We start from the raw sequence: 21,471 nt of genomic DNA, 5'->3' as shown, positions 1-21,471 counted from the left end.
GTGACAATCAAAAATTATTGAGAAGTACCGATGTAAAAGTCACAGATGTGAACCTCCACTCTCTTCCCTTGGATATTTTGTCCCCCCATCCTGTGGTTTCCCTTCCATCTCTCTGAGCTGTTTATTCTCAGTCTCCTTTGCCCACCCTCAAACTCCGGTGTTCCTAAAAGTCTTGTGAGTCTCTTCGCTTCTCACTCTACAGATTCTCCCCGAATGGCCCCAGCCAGCCCTGTGACTCCAGCCACCATGGTCATTCTGAGGAACTCCACATATAGATCTGCAAACCATTCTCCTGAGACCATGCACATCTGCACCATGTCCCTCAAATCTGCCTACTCACTGCCCACTTCCCTCCCACCTCTGCTCCTTTTCCTGGGTCCCTGTCTTGGCATATGGCACCACATCAGAGACCTGGGAGTCATCCTTGACTTTGACTTCTCCATAAATCCTGTATCCAGCCAATTCTGTGCCCTACTTTCCACTCAACTCCATCCACTTCTCTCACCCCTCAGCCATGACCCATGCTCAGGCCACTGCTCTTACTTTATCACAGCTGCCTCCCTGCTGTTAGTCTTGCCTACTTCCAATCCATTCTCTGCCCCGAAGAGAAACTGTCTTTCTCTACTGTAAGTTGGACCTTGTCTCTTCCTGTTGAAAATCCTTTGGGGCTTCCCCACGGCTTCATGATAACATCCAAACTTGTTAAAATAGCTTTACAGGGCCTTTCCTGTTCTGTGCTCTGCTCATCTCTCCAGCCTCACCTCCCACCAACCTCACCTGACAACCTCCACTCTAACCATAATGAACTGCTTGCCCAGTTCAGTATGGGTCACATTCTCTCCTGCCTCTGGGGCTTGGCACATGCAATTTCTCTATTCGAAGGAACTCCTCACTTGGCTATCTTTAATCAACCTTTAGATACCAGCTCTGCATAGTTTCTCAGGAAAGCTTTCTCTGAACCCCTAACACCGGGCCAGGTACCCTAATGTACGTGCACATAACACTCTACATTCACTCTGTCAAATCATTTGTCACATTGTATTGTAACTGCTTTTTTGGGGGGCGGCTGCTTCTGCTTCAAAATTGAGGTACAATTAAGATATAGTAAAATGCATGGCTCTTAAGTGTTTCATCCAGCGTGTTGGTGACTGCATACACCCATGTAATCACCAACCACAATATATAGAACATTTCCATCACCCCAGAAAGTTCCCCTGTGCTCCTCTCTAGTCAACACCCTCTCCCACCAGCAAGGCAACCCACTGTGTAACTTTCTTGTCGGGATAGACTGTAAGCTCCATGAGGGCCATGACTGTGTCTACCTTCTTTAAACATTTCAAAATCTAGCACATAATAAGCCCTCATTAAATAAGGGTCCACAAATGGAACATTGATAGAATGGATAGAAAACAGAAGTCATTGTTGATTGATTTGGATATTCTGAGGGTTAACATTGCTAACTTTAATAACAACAGTACCTGCGACAATGTTTACAAATTTTTTGGAATAATATTTCCTTTCTGTTCCATAGCTAACTTCAGCTGTTCTCTTGATCTCACCATCTACTTTTCACTCCTGCTAACCCCCCAACGCTTAGTGAGAACATTAATTCCGATTTAGAGGGACTCAAAATCAAGGGTCTCTGACTGCTTTCTTAGATTTTTTTTTTTTTTTAGATTTTTTTTAACTTTTTTTTTTTTAGATGTTGGGGGTAGGAGTTTATTAATTTATTTTTATTTATTTTTGCTGTGTTGGGTCTTCGTTTCTATGCAAGGGCTTTCCCCAGCTGCGGGGAGCAGGGGCCACTCTTCATCGTGTTGCGAAGTCCTCTCACTATCGCGGCCTCTCTTGTTGTGGAGCACAGGCTCCAGAGGCGCAGGCTCAGTAGTTGTGGCTCACGGGCCTAATTGCTCCGCGGCATGTGGGATCCTCCCAGACCAGGGCTCGAACCCGTGTCCCCTGCATTAGCAGGCAGACTCTCAATCACTGCACCACCAGGGAAGCCCTCTTAGATTTTTTTAAAAAACTTTTTTATTGGGACTTCCCTGGCAGTCCAGGGGTTACAACTTCGCCTTCCAGTGCAGGGGGTGTGGGTTCCATCCCTCGTTGCGGAGCTAAGATCCCATATGCCTCGTGGCGAAAAAACCAAAATATAGAACAGAAGCAATATCGTAACAAATTCAATAAAGACTTTAAAAATGGTCCACATCAAAAAAAATCTAAAAAAGAAAAACTTTTTTATTATTAAATGCTTTTGTAGATGTTTGTTAAACCTCATACAGTACTTATTAGCATATAGGATGAGGTAAAATAAAGGGAAACTAAATGTTATTGTACCGAGTCAGTAACAAATGGAGAAAATAGAAGTGCCTTGTCTTCCTGGGCCTTTGTGCAGGTTTTACACCTGTGCTGGTAAGGAGAGCCTTCTCTTGTTTAAGTTAAAATTCAAGGGTTAAGCATTCCATCCCCAATAACAGTTGCTAAAGTCAAAATAAAGCTTTGTAATTCTCCATTTATTTTAGAGAACTTTGAATTCCACAAGATTTGAATTTCACACTAAAGTGAATCAAATTTTAAAACATACTTCAGTCAACTTGCCAAATATGTATAATAGTATCACATCAAACAACTACAAAAATGTGAAAACATAACATTTCAGACTGGAGTGTTTTCTAACACCGTCAAGCAACACTCCACTTTTCAGTAGACCCTGACTGGAGGTCCCACAGATTTAACATAATTCTGACACTGTCTATCTGGAAATAACATCAGATGCCACAGGTTAAGGGCTCAGTCCCACAAGACTGCCTCCACTTCAGATGCCCATTGCAAGTCTAGGTGGTCACTTGTACTTCTGTACTTGTTATAAATTGGGGTTCCCATGATCCTCTCCTCTGGACAGATAATTTGCTAGAATGGCTCACAAACCTAAAGGAAACATTTATTTACATTTACCAGTTTATTATAAAGGATATTGTAAAGGAATGCAGATGTACAGCTAGATGTAGAGGTACAGAGAGCAAGGTCTAGAAGGGTCCTGAGCACAGGAGCTTCTGTCCCCATGGAAGCAGGGGTACCTTCCCAACCTTCCCAAAGGTTGGTAGATGGGGCTGAAAATCCCTACCCGCTAATCAGTTGATCTCTCTGGTGACCAGCCCCATCTAGGGACCCCCACCCCAAGTCCTCTCATTAGCATAAACTCAGGTGTGCTCAAAAGGGGCTCCTATGAATACAAAAGACACCCCTATCAATCATGAAATCCCAAGGGTTTTAAGGGCTCTGTGCCAGGAACCTGGGGATAAAGACCAAATATATTTATTACACCACACAGACATTCACCCACAGATATCACCGATAGGCCTCAGTCACCACATTCAGCAGAAGCTTCCAGGCTGACAATGTAAATCAAGTCGACTTTCCCCACAGTCTTAAGAAGTGCCAGCAGGATCAAGAAAGCAATAAATGGGACTAAACCTCCTTCCAAAGGCCTTAAGAAACACAGTTATTAAATCTCTAATTGCGTGTGGTGCTCTGCTGTGCTAAATGATTCACAGAGAGAATTAGCAAAGCCTTGCCTCTTCTCCCTAACAATTTACAATCCAAGGCAGACAGGCCGATGCTCATCCACAGTACAGACTGGACAGACACAATGGAATACAAACATCCTCAACTCATAAATGAACAAGATCAACATTCAGAGACGGAGATACTCAGATGCTGAGATAAGGAGAGTCGTCTTGAAAAATTCCAAGTTCAGCCTTAGTACTTTTTTCTCTTCACCACTACCTTCATTGATAATCATATAAGAATATATAAGTGCCTCATAACTGTTCCCTGAAATGTCAGTTTTGGTCCACCCTTACACTTCCTAGGGTCATGATGCTTGTAGTAATTTTGTATAGATCATGATTTCGAATGATATTCCTTAACACACATCTGTGTTTTTTTTTAAAGTTCTTTTTTTAAAAAATATTTATTTATTTATTTATCTGGTTGCACCGAGTCTTAGTTGTGGCATGCGAACTCTTAGTTGTGGCATGAATGTGCGATCTAGTTCCCCAACCAGGGATCGAACGCAGGCCCCCTGCACTGGGAGTGCAGAGTCTTATCCACTGTGCCACCAGGGAAGTCCCCACATCTGTCTCATTTTATTTTATTTTATTTTTTAATTTTTTTATTTATTTAATTTTTTGGGGCTGCGTTTGGTCTTCGTTGCTGCATGCGGGCTTTCTCTAGTTGCAGCGAGCAGGGGCTACTCTTTGTTGCAGTGCACGGGCTTCTCGGTGCGGTGGTTTCTCTTGTTGTGGAGCGCAGGCTCTAGGCGTGTGGGCTTCAGTAGTTGTGGCACACGGGCTCAGTAGTTGTGGCTCATGGCCTCTAGAGCGCAGGCTTAGTAGTTGTGACTCGTGGGCTTAGTTGCTCTGTAGCATGTGGGATCTTTCCCGGACCAGGACTCCAACCCATGTCCCCTGCATTGGCAGGCAGATTCTTAACCACTGCCCCCCACATCTGTCTTTAAACAGCCTTTTCTTTTGAGCACTATTGGAACGATTTCCCAAACAGCTCTTTTGACCTTGAATTGAAGATTTTTTTGTTTCAACTAACTCAATTCTACTTGATTCTTATCTCTTCTACTTCCAGGTAACTCTTCATTTAGAATGGCCTCTTTTATTTAAATAGTTATTTCATCATGTGACACTTGAAAAAAAATACTTTCTTGTGAAGCAGGATGAATCCTAGGTTAAGTTACAAACAAGGCAAAAGGGTAGATTTAAGAAAGGAATATTATATTATTTGAGATACAGCATCTTGTCTAACGAGCCACAATTGAAGACATATGTGCATGACTAAAGTACTAAAGAGTCGCATTTGATATCAAATTACTTATAATCTACTGTATTTTTAATTATGATTAAGACCTTGGCTTTGACTTTTTGATCTTTTTAAGATCTTGTTTGACTTTTATATTCTTTCCTCCTGAATCAGGATTGTTTAGTTTCAGGTAACTGACCCCAATATGCCACCCAAAAAATGCTGTAAGATAGTAACTCGACTAAACAGGCTAATCTAGCGAGAGGCTGAGCTTAATCCAGTGCTCTCACACTGGCACCAGAGCGTGATTTATTTCTCATCATTTCTCACCTCCACATTCTTCATGTGGGCTTCATTTTCAAGCTGGTTTTTCCACTTAAGTCTCTAGATGGCATCCTCCAGCCCCCAGACCTCACCCTTTTCTCTTTTCTGCTTGGTGGGAAACAATTTAAACAAATATCTGGGAACTGAATCTGATTGGTCTAACTTGGGTCATGTGCCCATCACTAAACCAATCACTATGGCTGAGGAGTAGGAGACATCCATTGGCTGCGAGTGGGACCAATCCCACCCAACCCCATGGCAGGGAATTTCCCACCATATCTAAGGATCGTTACATAGAAGAATCCTTCTCTGAAAGCTTCTCAAGTTTTCTTTTTAACTATATATGTGGTAGTGATGCCCAAAGAACAGCTCTTGGAATTTTATCTTGACACTTTTATCTGTGGGTGTGAACTTAAAGTCCCAAAGTAGAAAGCTGGAAACTCCAAAACTTAGATTAAGAAAAAAAAAAAAAAAGTTTTAATTCACTCTGAAAATTATCTTTGAAATGGCTTCGAATGCCTGGCTGAGTAATGTGTAGTTTCTAAGTTAGGCAAAGGGTTGCTATAAAAAATGCTAGCAGGGGCTTCCCTGGTGGCGCAGTGGTTGAGAGTCCGCCTGCCGATGCAGGGGACACGGGTTCGTGCCCCGGTCCAGGAGGATCCCACAAGCCGCGGAGCGGCTGGGCCTGTGAGCCATGGCCTCTGAGCCTGCGCGTCTGGAGCCTGTGCTCCGCAACGGGAGAGGCCACGACAGTGAGAGGCCCGCGTAACGCAAAAAAAAAAAAAGAAAAAAATGCTAGCAGGTGAATGACATAATCCAAGTTTGATTGTTTGATTGATTTTAAATGAGTGACCTCTGTGGTAATCCCTGGTTTTTTAAAATTCTTGCCCAACCTCTAAAGCACTGCTCTCCAAATTTTATTTCATATCTAAGAATAGAAATAGCCTGGAGAGCTGGCCTAATAGAAAGCTTTTTATTTATTTATTTTTAGTTGTCTGATACCACTGTTCATCTCTACTCTTATCAAAAGAGAAGGCAGCAAAGATTAGGATACCTTTCCGAAAATATCAAAATCTTTATCCGCTATCAAATCACTCTGGCAGGGAAGTAAGAATTATCTTAAGCAGACTTATCTTGCTTGGAGAGAGTCAATGTTTTTTCTTTTAATGTTTTCTTTCCTTCTTTTTTCCCCCTGCATAAAAAAAAAAAACCACATTAATTGTGGAAAATATGGAAAAGCATATTTAATGAAATTAAAATCACTCATAATTCTACTACCCAAAGATAACTAAGACTAGCATTTTGATGTATAGCCTTTGACAACTACAATAGCAATAATTAACATTTACTGAATCCTTTAAATATGCTAGACACTATGCTGAGCATTGGAATATGAATGTTCTCATTAAATTTCATGTTTATAACCATTCCATGAGGTGCATGCTTAATTAGTATCCTCATTTTATAGAGGAGGGAAACTGACTTTTTTCTATGCATGTATATCCATTTTTAGAAATTTGGTATTGTATACACGTATTATTTTCTATTTAAAAATATATCATGGACATTATTCCAAGTCATTAAATATTTTCTACAAAATAATTTGGTTGCATGTGTATTCTTCCTATGTGTGAACCATAACTTATGTCTAATTTCTATTGATGAACTTTAGATAGCTCTCAATTTTTCATTATAATAACACTACAATGAACAGTACATTAATAAATCATCATGAGTATTCATGGTTATTCTCTAAGGTTAAATACCCAGAAAGAGAAAAATAGAATAAAGAATATAAACAATTTTTAAGGCATTGATATGCATTCCTAAATATGTCCACTGACATACTGTATTAATTTGCATTCTTACCAGTCTTGTAAAGAAAGGCCCTGATTCCCTGCACCTTAATTAGCACTTATTTATTAATTTATTTAAATCTTGGCTAATATTGTACCTAAATTATGGCATCTTTCTTGTTTCGACTGCATTTCTGTTACTTTTGGTAGAGTTTAGCATTTTTTCATCAAACCAAATATTGCAGTGTCTATATGCTTCAGGGACAGATGAATCTTGTAACAGATAAATAGGCCTTCAGCCTTAACTGGCTTGGAACTGACTCTTGAATATGAAAAGGCAGATCCTATAACTGTCAAATCTTAGATAGCCATATTTTCAAATACCTTCTAAAACATATTGTATATACATCTCTTAAGATTTTTTTTAAACTGCTTTTATTTATTTATTTATTTATGGCTGCGCCATGTGGCTTGCAGGATCCTAGTTCCCTGACCAGGGATCAAACCCGGCCCAGCAGTGAAAGTGCCGATCCCCACCACTGGACCACCAGGGAAGTCCCCAGGCAAGTTTTCTATTACAGTATGTCTAGGTTTCTGGGGGAGATCGTCATACAACCTGACCCATCTGGTGTCTCCAGGCTTGTTTATACAGCTGTCCTCGTGGCTTCTCCTGCAGACACTGAGACCAAATGACACTTCAGGTAAAACCAAAGAAATTCACCACCTTATCCTTCAAACTGGCACCGTTCCTAACTTGCATATCACAGCTGATGAAAGGGCTCTTTAACACCAAGGCTTAAGTTTGGGGAGTAATTTAACATTCTTTTTGATCATCACTAACTCCTCTGTAATACAGGCATACCTTGGAGATATTCCAGATTCCATTCCAGACCATCACAATAAAACTGAGTCACGTGAGTTTTTAAAAAAATATTTATTTGGCTGCGCCGGGTCTTTAGTTTCGGCATGCAGGATCTTCGTTGCAGCATGAGGGATCTTTAGTTGTGGAGCGAGGGATCTTTAGTTGCAGCATGCGGATCTAGTTCCCTGAGCAGGGATTTAACCCGGTCCCCCTGCACTGGGAGCTCAGAATCTTAACTGCTGGACCACCAGGGAAGTCCCAGTCATGTGAATTTTTTTGGTTTCCCAGTGCACGTAAAACGTATGTTAGGGAATTCCCTGGCGGTCTAGTGGTTAGGATTCGGCGATTTCACTGCTGTGGCCTGGGTTCAATCCCTGGTCAGGAAACTGAGATCCTGCAAGCTGCTCAGCTCAGCCAAAAACAAAACAAAACAACCTTATATTGACACTATACTGTAGTCTATCAGGTGTGCGTTAGCCTTATGTCTAAAAAATGCACATACCTTAATTTTAAAATACCTTACTGCTAAAAAATGCTAACCATCATCTTATGCTTCAGTGAGTTGTAATTTTTTGCTAGTGGCTGCTGACTGATCAGGGTGGTTAGGGGGCTGTGGTAATCTCTTAAAATAAGACAACAGTGATGTTTGCCCCGTTGGTTGACTTTTCCTTTCACGGACGACTTCTCTGTAGCATGCAGTGCTGTTTGATAGCATTTTACCCACAGTAGAACTTCTTTCAAAATTGGAGTCAATCCTCTCAAACCCTGCCACTGCTTTATTAACTAAGTTTATATAATATTCTAAATCCTTTGTCATCATTTCAACAATCTTCACATCATCTTCATCAGGAGTAGACTGCATCTCAAGAAACTATGAGGGACTTCCCTAGTGGTCCAGTGGTAAAGAATCCGCCTTGCAATGCAGGGGATGTGGGTTGGATACTTGGTCAGGGAACTAAGGTCCCACATACTGCGGGGCAACTAAGCCTGCATGCCACAACTACTGAGCAAGCGTGCCTCAACTAGAGCCCGCGTGCCAAAAACCACAGAGCCCACGCACCCTGGAACACACATGCCACAACTAGAGAAGAGAAAACCTGCATGCCACAACTAGTGAGAAGCTGGTGTGCCACAATGAAAGATCCCGTGTGCCTCAACGAAGATCCCGTGTGCCGCAACTAAGACTTAACACAGCCAAAAATAAATTAAATAAATAAATAGTATGGAGACACAAAAGACCCCGAATAGCCAAAGCAGTCTTGAGGGAAAAAAGCGGAACTGGAGGAATCAGACTCCCTGAATTCAGACTATACTACAAAGCTACAGTAATCAAGACAATATGGTACTGGCACAAAAACAGAAATATAGACCAATGGAACAGGATAGAAAGCCCAGAGATAAACCCACGCACCTATGGTCAACTAATCTATGACAAAGGAGGCAAGAATATACAATGGAGAAAAGACAGTCTCTTCAATAAATGGTGCTGGGAAAACTGGACAGCTACAGGTAAAAGAATGAAATTAGAACACTCCCTAACACCATACACAAAAATAAACTCAAGATGGATTCAAGACCTAAATGTAAGACCGGACACTATAAAACTCTTAGAGGAAAACATAGGAAGAACACTCTTTGATATAAATCACAGCAAGATCTTTTTTGATCCACCTTCTAGAGTAATGGAAATAAAAACAAAAATAAACAAATGGGACCTAATGAAACTTAAAAGCTTTTGCAAAGCAAAGGAAACTACAAACAAGACGAAAAGACAACCCTCAGAATGAGAGAAAGTATTTGCAAATGAATTAACGGACAAAGGATTAATCTCCAAAATATATAAACAGGTCACGCAGCTCAATATTAAAAAAACAAACAACCCAATCAAAAAATGGGCAGAAGACCTAAATAGACATTTCTCCAAAGACATACAGATGGCCAAGAAGCACATGAAAAGCTGCTCAACATCACTAAATATTAGAGAAATGCAAATCAAAACTACAATGAGGTATCACCTCACACCAGTTAGAATGGGCATCATCAGAAAATCTACAAACAGCAAATGCTGGAGAGGGTGTGGAGAAAAAGGAACCCTCTTGCACTGCTGGTGGGAATGTAAATTGATAACAGCCACTATGGAGAACAATATGGAGGTTACTTAAAAAACTAAAAATAGAATTACCATATGACCCAGCAATCCCACTACTGGGCATATACCCAGAGAAAACCATAATTCAAAAAGACACATGCACCCCAATGTTCACTGCAGCACTATTTACAATAGCCAGGTCATGGAAGCAACCTAAATGCCCATGGACAGACGAGTGGATAAAGAAGATGTGGTACATATATACAATGGAATATTACTCAGCCATAAAAAGGAATGAAATTGGGTCATTTGTAGAGACGTGGATGGATCTAGAGACTGTCATACAGAGTGAAGTCAGAAAGAGAAAAACAAATATCGTATATTAATGTATATATGTGAAACCTAGAAAAATGGTACAGATGAACTGGTTTGCAGGGCAGAAATAGAGACACAGACGTAGAGAACAAACGTATGGACACCAAGGGGGGAAAGCTGCGGGGGGATGGTGGTGGTGTGATGAATTGGGAGATTGGGATTGATATATATACTAATCTGTATAAAATGGATGACTAATAAGAACCTGCTGTATAAAAAAATAAATAAAATTCTAAAAAAAATAATAAATAAATCTTAAAAAATAAATAAACCAAACGATCTCAGGTCCAGGTGATGTGGCCTCACCTAAAAAAAAAAAAGAAACTATGAGAAGAAACTCCTCAGCCGTTCAAGTTTTATCATGAGACTGCAGTAACTCAATCGCATCTTTAGTCTCCACCTCTATTTCTAGTTTTCTTGCTATTTCTACCACATCTGCAGTGACATCCTTTACTAAAGTCTTGAACCTCTCAAAGTCACCTGTGAGGGCTGGAATAAACTTCTTCTGTACTCCTATTCATGTTTATATTTTGACCTCTTACCATGAATCAGGAATATTCTTATTGGCATCTAGACTGTTGAATCTTTTCCACCAGTCTTTCATTAGCATTCTCCCCTAAAGCACTGGAAAATTTATCCACCATCAAAAGACTTCTCCATTACTTTTGATGAGCTCAGCTTTGGGGAAGAATAAGTCTTGACAATCCAAACCATGTACCAGAGGCTAGTAAAAGTTAATGTAGCTTTCAAATCAGCAAAGGAGATCGCCTTCCTATGTGAGATGTGGCTGAGTATATTCAAGTAATAAAATGTTTCAGTGAATGAAGTGAATTCTTATTGGATGGTTTTAAAGAGACTGTTTCTTGGCCTAGAGTATCCACCTCTGCTCTGTGATTTGGATCTGTCTGTAGTACTTTCCTCAGTATTGCAAACTTGAAAATTAAAAGATATCAAGCCAACAAAATTATACACATACTTTAATTAATTTCATGGTAAAATTTGCTTGGTTTAACTTTCAACAAAGATCCAATCATTAATATATTTAACAAATATTTATCGTATGGCTATTATATGCCAGATGCTGCTGTATGTATGGAGATTCAGCAATGACCAAAGATAAGGAAAATATACTGAGGTGACATCAAAATTATCACTCAGTTGTGATATGATAGGTAATTTTGCTTTTTCTGCTTTTTCCTTTCCTATGTTTTCCAAGTTTTCTACAATAAGCATGAATTACTTTATAATCTGAAAAATATATGGTTATGTAAACATTTTAAAATAGATTCAGTGTCATATTATTGTTCAATATCAGTTTAATTTGAAGGTAGGATAGTGATTTTTTTTTAAAGTTATTTTGACACTTTTTTTTTGGCCACACAGTACAGCATGCGGGATCTTAGTTCCCAGACCAGGGATCAAACCTGTGCCTCCTGCAGTGGAAGCGCCAAGTCCTAACCACTGGGCTACCAGGGAATTCCCAGGATAGTGACTTTTAAAGCTGTTAAACTATTATGCTTTTATTACAGTTTTTCTACTGAAAAACTACTTACGTTCTATATATCCTGATCAGGATAACAAGGGTAAGTATTAATATGTACCTGATAAACCAATTAAAAAGTGGAAATTGACCGTATGGCTCTATCTTGTACGTGCAAGAAGGAACTAAAGAGACAGATTTTTCCATGTGTTCCTTAACCCAGCCGGGTTCATTTGCAATAACACTCTACACGTATAAATACATAGATATGCAGTCATAATGATTGCAAAATGAGATAAATCAACTCAATTAATTTTTTTAATTGAGGTAAAATACAAATAACAAAAGTCATCATTTTAAAATGTACAATTCAGGAATTCCCTGGCAGTCCAGTGGTCAGGACTCAGCGTTTTCACTGCCGGGACCTGGGTTCAATCCCTGGTCGGGGAATTAAGATCTCACAAGCCACACGGCACAGCCAGAAACAAATAAATAAATAAAATAAAATGTATGGCATTTAGCACATTCACAATGTTGTGCAACTATCACCTCTAACTCCCAAAACAATTTCATCACCCTAAAAAGAGGCCCCATACCCATTAAGCAGTACTGCATTTTCTCCCCCACCCCCTAACCCCTGAAACCACTACTCTGCTTTCATCTCTGTGGACCTACCTATTCTGGACATTTCATATAAATGGAATCATACAATGTGTGGTCTTTTGCATTGCCTTCTTTCACTTAGCAAAATGTTTTCCAGGTTCATACATGTTATAACATGTATCAGTGCTTTATTCCTTTTCATGGATGAAAAATATTCCATTATATGGATATACCACATTTTGTTCATCCGTTCATCAGCTGATGTACATTTGGGTTGCATCCATCTTTTGACTATTGTGAATGCTGCTACTGTGAACATTTGTGTACAGATTTTGCGTGGATATATATTTGTATTCTCTTGGGTATGTACATAGGAGTGGAACTGCTGTGTCGTATGGCAAATCTAAGTTTAGCTTTTTGAGGCACCGTCAAACTTTTCCATTCCCATCCGTAATGAATACGTGTTTCAATTTCTCCACATCCTTTCCAAAATTTTTTTTTTTTTTTTTTTCCGGTACGCAGGCCTCTCACTGTTGTGGCCTCTTCCGTTGCGGAGCACAGGCTCCGGACGCGCAGGCTCGGCGGCCATGGCTCACGGGCCCAGCCGCTCTGCGGCATGTGGGATCTTCCTGGACCCGGGCACGAGAGCCGCGGCAGGCGGACTCTCAATTACTGCGCCACCAGGGAAGCCCCCAGCATTTGTTATTGTCCATCTTTTTTATTACAGATATCCTAGTGGGTGTGGAGTCTTACTGTGGTTGTCCCTGTTTATGGCTTGTCTATGTCTGAACTAGTGTCTCATTCATCACTATTCTACCAGCATCTAGTTAAGTACCTAGCACGTACTAGATGATAACAAAATATCTGGTGAATAAGAGAATTGATAACCACTGTTATTTTTGTGTTATCCTCCTACCTATTTCCTCTGGCATATATAAGTTTTGTCAGGGCGCATTAAAAAAAGAGCTAAATGAAACTTCCAAACTTTGAATTTAAAAATTAGCATAATGAATAAAATACAAATTTTAAAGGTGCAAGTTTAACTTCGTTGCTTTTTTTTGTTGTTCTCAATGGCAGACTTACCATTACATTTATTTATTTATTTACTTACGGCCGTGCCACGCGGCATGGGGGATCTTAGTTCCCCGACCAGGAATGGAACCCGAGCCTCTGCAGTGGAAGCGCAGAGTCCTAACCATTGGACCACCAAAGAATTCCCTAACTTCTTTGCTTTTAAACGCAATCATTTTTGAATTTAATTTTAATTATTTTCAAATTAAACGAACAAACTGGGCAGCCCTGCTGGCTGTTCAGACCTTGCCCGAAAGCTTCGACTCACTTTCACTCGGTGCCAGTCCACGGGGACCGGGAACCTGCTCTCCTTCTGCAAGAGTTTCTGTAGGGACTCAATCTTTAGGTGCACCGCCTTTGCCCCACCCTTCACAGTACTTCTAGGCATTTTGATTGGCTGTAGCGCTCCCTCGTGCTCTGGTCTGGTTTCTCTGATTGGCCGACGGCGTGCCATCGGGAGGATGCCAGTTTCCTGGGATACGGCGCCGGCGGGCGGAGGCCTAGGGCGGTTGGTGGCGTGCTCGGAGCGGGAACCTGGCCGCGGTGCGCACCAAGGCTTCTGGACGTAGTCCTGGGGCGCCATGGCCAGCGTCCACGAGAGCCTCTACTTCAACCCCATGATGACCAATGGGGTGGTGCACGCCAACGTGTTCGGTATCAAGGACTGGGTGACGCCGTATAAAATCGCGGTGCTGGTGCTGCTGAACGAGATGGGCCGCACTGGCGAGGGCGCCGTTAGCCTCATGGAGCGGCGGAGGCTCAACCAGCTGCTCCTGCCGCTGCTGCAGGTGAGGGGCTCCTGCTCATTCAGCAAACCCTTACTAAGCACCTGCTCTGTGCCGGACAGCTCCTTGGTTGGGGGCACGGGGGTTCATCGGACACTCTCTCTGCCGTGTAGGATCGCGAAAAATATAGTTAATACCACCAGCTAACACTTAGTGAGTACTTAACAGTGGACCAGTCACTTTACATTCATTTTTGGGGAGCAGGTTTATATCTGGCTCCAGCATTTATTAGCTGAGTGACTGGGAGAAGAGTTATTTTCTCAGATCCTCCGTCTTCTGTAGAATGAGGCTACATGTAGCCCTGATCTTTGGAGACACTGCTACAGGCTCTGTACCCCAGAAGACGGTAATAAGTGGTAACAATGACAAAAGTAACAGCCAACATTGATTGAACACTTACTGTGTACTAAGCACATTACATGTTTTATTTCATTTTGCAGACTGAGGTTGTAGCTCCACCACTTACCCGCTGTGCGACTTGGGCAAGTTCCATAACTTATTTGGGTCTTTGCTTTCTCTCTGTAAAATGAAAGCAATAATAGAAACTGTCATGTGATGGCCGTATTAAGTTAGAAGATCCATGGGAACACTTTACAGTGTATGGCACATGGTAAATGCTCAGTCAATTTTAGCTATTTTCATTTTAATCTCATAGGGATAGGGCATGCACTTTCCCTTATATCAGTTGTGGCTTTTCCATTTATTTGTGTGATTATATGAGTGATGTCTCTCTCCCCTACTAGACTGTAACCTACATGAGGGCATTACTTTGTCCTATTTTTTTCACCCTTGTATCCCCAAAGCCTAGTACTGTATAGTTTATAAAGGGCTTTTTTTAATCCATCACCTTTTTTGGGGCAGGGGGAGAAGGGGTACTGAGGACACAGGTTAAGTGGCTTGCCCAGTTAGTTAAATAAAAGTAGTGGGTTCCCCGTAACTTGCAGCTCCCAGTCCTATCTATATTACTATTATAAGTGCATTTCCCCATTATTCAAATAAAAGTCATAATACTAAAAAATTTGATAGAGAAAAGAAACAAAACAATAATTCTGGTGTCTTAGCTCATGTGTTTTTCTGCCTTTGTTCTTGCTGTTTTTTGTGTCTTGGATTCTCCTTCTGTTTTTTTGCCTGGCTAACTATCGTGTAGTTTATTTTGTTTTGTTTTGTTTTGTTTTGGCGGCGGGGGACGGGAGGTGGAGCTGCACTGCATGGCTTGCAGGATCTCAGCTCCCTGACCAGGGATTGAAGCCGGCCACAGCAGTGAACACCTGGAATCCTAACCACTAGGCCACCAGGGAACTCCCACGAATGTAGTTTTAATGTGTATATAGAATTCGTCTAGCAAAATTCCAGCCTTTACTTATTTGCTTATTGTTTGGCTTTAAAAATTAACTAACTTTTGGGCTTCCCTGGTGGCGCAGTGGTTGAGAGTCCGCCTGCCGATGCAGGGGACGCGGGTTCGTGCCCCGGTCTGGGAAGATCCCACATGCCGCGGAGCGGCTGGGCCCGTGAGCCGTGGCCGCTGAGCCTGTGCTCCGCAACGGGAGAGGCCACAACAGTGAGAGGCCCGCGTACCAAAAAAAAAAAAAAAAAAAAAAAAAAAAAAATTAACTAACTTTTAACTGCTCAACTAATACATGAAGATTCATTGTAAAAACTTTAAATGATGCTAAAATTGATGGAGTGAAAGGTTATGGTTCTTCTGCAGGCCCTCTAATCCTGTTCCTTCTCAGAGATTATCACAGTTAATGTTCCTTCATTCAACTATTTATTTATTTATAAAATTTATTTATTAATTTATTTTTGGCTGCATTGGGTCTTCATTGCTGCCCGTGGGCTTTCTCTGGTTGTGGCGAGCAGGAGCTACTCTTTGTTGCAGTGCGCGGGCTTCTCATTGCGGTGGCTTCTCTTGTTGCGGAGCATGGGCTCTAGGAGCACGGGCTTCAGTAGTTATGGCGTGCGGGCTCAGTAGTTGTGGCACATGGGCTTAGTTGCTCTGTGGCATGTGGTATCTTCCCGGACCAGGGCTCGAACCCGTGTCTCCTGCCTTGGCAGGCGGATTCTTAACCACTGCTCCTCCAGGGAAGCCCCATTCAACTATTTATTGAGTAACAGTTCAGAATGGATCTTTCTAGACCTTTTGCTGTGTGTATCTGTATATGATTATAAGTATATATACATATATCCTTTTAATTTAATTTCCCCCTTTTTTTTTTTTTACATGAATGCTACTTCTGTTCTACAGCTTATTCCTTTCACTTAGCAAGTCCTGGAAATCTTTTCTTGTCAGCACATTTGAGTAGATCTACTTCATTCTTTTTAACGACTGCATTGTTTTCCACAGTAAGAAAAGAAACATAATTTAACTCATGCTTTTAATTAATATTAAAATTTGTAAATTAAAAATAACTCTTTATTCATGGACTTATAGGTTCTTTTTAGTTTTTCTTCATTTCAAACAATGCACATGGAACATACTTGCCCCAGAAGTGGGATTACTGTGTTATCCACATCTAAAATTGACCTACTGAACTTACTGTTCCCCAAATATTCAGTGTTTAGTTTTAAACCTCAGCTAGGTTGTAACCTTCTTGATAGCTGAGGTTGCATACTCTCTGTCTCTAATGGTACCTTTTATGGACTTGGGCACATAGTATGACTGCCTACCTTACAGTGTTTTGGGGAGGATCAAATGAGATTATGTTTATGGAAAATAGGACCCCTGTGTTTGTATAATGTTCTCCAGGTTACGAAACAATTTGAATTATTTTACTTAATCTTTGCCACAAACAAGGGAGGTTATTATTATCTCCATCTCACTGATGAAGGAAACTAGGGCTCAGGGAGGCTACAACTTTGCCATGATTGCAACACTGAGAAGGAAGGAACCTCAGACTACAGATTCTACGCTTTTTTTGCATTTAAGTCATTCCTCCAACTAAAAGGAATGCTATGCAAATATGAAGTATTACTTTAGCGTTTTATGCAGATAGGTTTTTTTCTCTTCCTGATTTGAGATTTCATATTTGGAATGATTGTAAAGCAGAGAGGTTGTAAATGAATTCATGTTTGCAGATGTTTATCAATTTCCAGCTCTTTAAAATTTTTCTGTAACCTTTCTATCTCTCCTTTACCCAGGGCCCAGATATTACGCTGTCTAAACTTTACAAGTTAATTGAAGAATCTTGTCCTCAGCTGGCAAATTCAGTACAGATCAGGTAAGCTTCATTTTCTTCTGTATATATGAAAAGATGTCAAAGTAGATAAAAATTAGAAGAGGGGACATGGTGATTAATTCCTTAAAAAAAAACTTTATTATTCTAGGTTGTTTTCTTAAGTACATGTATTTAATTTTTTTTGAAAAATGGATAGCATTAAACATACTGCTTAAAAATTTATTATTCTGTACAGATCTACATTGCTCCTTTTAGCTGTTGCAGAAAATTTCATTTTTACTAGCTGATATGTAACTTTGAGAAGTTTTATAATCAAGAAAACATCAGCAATGATGCTTTTCAGAATATGGGAGTGACATTTTGGGTTATCAAATTTGTTTTGTGTTCCACCACTTTATATGAATCTCTGAATTGTTTTTTAAATAGATTTAGGTGATTGTGGAATATGAAATGTGGGAAGATGTTCAAAGGGCCTTCCTAAAATACACACCTCATTTTTCTTGTTCAGAATCAAACTGATGGCTGAAGGCGAATTGAAGGATATGGAACAATTTTTTGATGACCTTTCAGATTCTTTTTCTGGAACTGAACCAGAGGTTCACAAAACGAGTGTAGTAGGTATGAAGTTCTTCTAAGGAGAGCAGAGAATATTTTCACTGAAGTGAACTGCTCTTTAAATCACATCTGTCGTTACTCTGCTGTATCTGAGCACACACAGTGGGGATGTTGGACATGTTATTGTTTGTATTCATCGCCTTGCCATTTTGACCTGTGTTTAAATAATTGTCTTGTGGAAAAGCATCTTCTGTTTTGTCTACTGTCATCAGAGTATTAGCCTGGTCGTGGAGCCTTTTAGGGTTCCTCAGCTCTTTCTCACAGTCCTCTGCTCACTTGTCCACATTGTACAACTGAGTCAGGGTCACCAACTAAACTTTTATGAGGAGAGGTAAGTAAGAGTAGATTACTGATACAGTTTATAAGGCAAGGGTATATATGAAGTTTCTTGACGCTTTGCTGTTAGCGGTATAGTCATACTCCATCCATCTGGCGTTTTTTTCCTGGTAGTTTTTATGTTATTTACCATCAGTTATTTATTGATCTTCCATGTGCCAGGCTCTGGACTTTAAGAGAGACTGGAAACTTCCTCTTATGGAGATTCCTTTCTTGTGGTTGTGGGCAGAGGAGCAGGCAGACAATAGAAAGTAAACAAATAGGATCACTTCAGATGTTGTAACAGTCACGGAAGGATACATTGGCTGGATAAAGAGTGGAGTGAGGGTGGGAGGACTGAGCCTTTAATATAAAGAGAAAGTCAGCTTCGTAAGAGGTGGTGAAAGAAGATTCTATGCGGAGGGGAACAGCAACTGCAAGTGTCTTTTTTTTTTTCATTATTTTGGAGGAAGAACTGCAACAAATAGTCATCAACTTTTTGTAGCCTGGACTTCAAGTTAATGCCTTCACCTCCTCTCTGTCTTGTTTCATAGGTTTATTTCTGCGTCACATGATCTTGGCCTACAGTAAGCTTTCTTTCAGTCAAGTGTTTAAACTGTACACTGCCCTTCAGCAGTACTTCCAGAATGGTGAGAAAAAGACGGTGGAGGATGCTGATATGGAACTGCCCAGCAGAGAGGAGAGCGAAAGAAAAATGGAAAAAGAAGAACTTGATGTATCTATAAGGTAAGTTGGGTTTTTCTGGCGGGAATCCCTTTCCTGTGAAATAGCATCATTATGGGGCAGTAAATCCTCATTCATCCTCGTTCTGGATGAACTCATTCATCCAGAGTTCATGTGCTGGCTGTCATCTTTTTGTCCCTCCAGATCCAGGAAGTTCACCCTTACGGGCTTCATCAGTAAGCTCCTTGCCCTCTAACTTCTGATTGAGAGGCACTGGTGGTAAATCCAGAGGGTCAAGGAGAGTGAGGTCAAGGTGTTGATTCACTGGCTCCCTTCCTTCGGGGTCACGGTGGGCTGGCAGTAGGGTCACAGCCTCTGTCAGGTGGCCTGCTCTGCATACCTCAGGGGTCTAGTAACTGGGGAGGTTTCCCAGGCCTGGTGCAGAAGGTGCCCCACTATTACCAGCCCTGGGAACTTTATTACCCGCTATGGCTTATCCATCCCCTGCCCCTGTTTTTGTAACTGGCCCTTTATTAAACTCTTCTCAAATTACCCCATTTGAATATGCCATTTGTTTTCTGCTGGGACCCTGAGCGGTAGTGTTCATTATATCACAGTGAATTAACAATTGATTAATTTAGTGAAAATTTATTCAATGCCTCCTAAAGTTTAAGCCTGGGGATGTAGTGCCACTGCTCACCTAGTTGTTTAAGCTCAAAGCCTAGGCATGTCCCTGTGTCCTCCCCCTCCTTCACCCCTGCAGCCAGTCCTTCTTCCTCAGTATGTTTGGAATTAGTTCACTTCTGTCCATCGCCACTGCTTCCCCTGTGGTCTAAGCACCAAATCTCTTTCCTGGATGACTGCTCTAGCCTCCCGACTGCTTTCCTTGCCTCCACTCTTGTCTCCTTACTATGAGTTTTTCCTGTAGCATCCAAGCGAACCATTATGATGTAAATCACACCATGTGTTCTTATGCCCCAAACCCTCCTTGACTATACATGGAATTTAGACAAATCTGAGCTACTGTGGCCTCATTACTTGCATGATCTGGCCCCCGTCGTCTTCCCTACCTCTTTCTCCTTACTTTCCATTCACTGTCAGAGTCTGTCTGCTCTGGCTTGCTTTCAGTTTCTTCAATACCAAGCCGAGGTCTGCCTCAGGGTGCCTCGCAGGCTCTCCCTGGCTTCTTACCTCTCTCCCTTTCGCCGTTCACTCCCTTTCACGGTTCAGATCTCAGCTCCCGTGTCCTCACACAGGCCTTCCCTGACCACATGTCTGAAGTAACCTTCATCCTAAATACTTCCAACTTCTTTATTTCTGCCACAGCTCTCCTCACTAAGTAACTTTTTACATTTATTTACTTAGACTCATTTGTATTTGTCTTTGCACTCCTTCAAGAGCTAAGACCCTTCTCTGTTGTATTTCACCTCATTTTCCTCAGTGCTTGGCTTGTAATGTCTGTGAGTATGTGTTGGATGAATGAACGCAGAGAATCAGAACACATCATTCATCGCCCACACTGGTAACTGGCCCCATAAAACACTTTGTATTGACTTCCCTTCGCTGTCTCACGTCCCCTCTCCCCAGCTGTTACCTGGGATCACCTCCCAAATAGACTACTTATATTTGGAGGGAAAGCACATAAAGTGTGTGTGTGTGTGTGTGTGTGTGTGTGTGTGTGTGTGTGTGTGTGTGTGTGTTTTGTATTTCCTGATCTCAGGGAGCCCACAGTCTGGTGAGGAAGACTGGCACCCAAACAGATCACTACAAGTAACAATGTGTTCAGAGCTCTGAGAGAAGTAAGCCCCACCTGCCCTATGTAGGCTGGCTAACCCCCTTGGGGGCTGGGGGAGGTCTATGTGTGTAGCCAGAGAATATTTCCCTGCAGTTCCTATGAGTGGCCTTTGTACAGTTATGTGATTTGTTCAGCACACTCTGGGAGCAAGAAGATTGTAGTACCAGTAAGTACTTCCAAAAACTCAGAGTTGCTCAAAGAGGCTTCTCATCTAGTGGAAAGGCAGAACCTTGTAGGGTTGAGTCTGGCCCTGGAGTCAGACCCCTGGATTTGAATTCTGGCTCCTCCACTTATTCCCTTAAGACCTTGGGCAAGTCACCCTCTCTGTACCTCAGTTTTCTCATCTGCAAAATGGGGCTCATGTCACCTCCTCAGAAGGTTATTTTGAGAATTAAATGATAAATCTATATGAAGTGTTTACAACTGTGCCTTTAAACATTTGACAAATACTCACTATTCTTCTCTAATTTCTCTTTTGTTTAATTCCCCTGAGGAAGGGTTCCAGGAAACAATGTAATCTTTGTCCTAGCTGCTTTATATGCTTAAAGTAGCAGAATGTCAGTTCTTCAGAAATGTTAAAATTCAAACTTTTCTTATTTAGCTTTGACTTTCTCCTAAATTAATCTGATTTAATTAGGTCTAACTGCATCGTTTTGTTTTTATTCTAATCTAAGAATTCATTTGTGTGT

The 21,471-nt window shown here is 41.2% G+C and overlaps 1 protein-coding gene across 3 annotated transcripts in view; it reads left to right on the top strand.

Moving 5' to 3' along the window:
* Window positions 1-13,890: 13,890 nt before the first annotated feature.
* The window catches only part of ANAPC5 (anaphase promoting complex subunit 5), a 38,852-nt gene continuing 31,271 nt past the window's right edge, over window positions 13,891-21,471 (top strand). For 2 of the 3 annotated variants that reach the window (XM_032603078.1, XM_032603079.1), the window contains exons 1-4: window positions 13,891-14,200; window positions 17,336-17,415; window positions 17,882-17,991; window positions 18,858-19,050. In XM_032603078.1, coding sequence (XP_032458969.1) covers window positions 13,994-14,200; window positions 17,336-17,415; window positions 17,882-17,991; window positions 18,858-19,050 — 590 coding nt within the window. In that variant the 5' untranslated portion in view covers window positions 13,891-13,993. The remainder of the gene's footprint in view (window positions 14,201-17,335; window positions 17,416-17,881; window positions 17,992-18,857; window positions 19,051-21,471) is intronic. The other variant, XM_032603080.1, reaches the window with a different exon arrangement.

Source organism: Phocoena sinus, chromosome 14 (genome assembly GCF_008692025.1).
Source record: "Phocoena sinus isolate mPhoSin1 chromosome 14, mPhoSin1.pri, whole genome shotgun sequence".
In the NCBI taxonomy this organism is placed as follows: Eukaryota; Metazoa; Chordata; class Mammalia; order Artiodactyla; family Phocoenidae; genus Phocoena; species Phocoena sinus.
The sequence above is the reverse complement of the archived record's forward strand: the minus strand, read 5'-3'. Positions and strand labels throughout refer to the sequence as shown.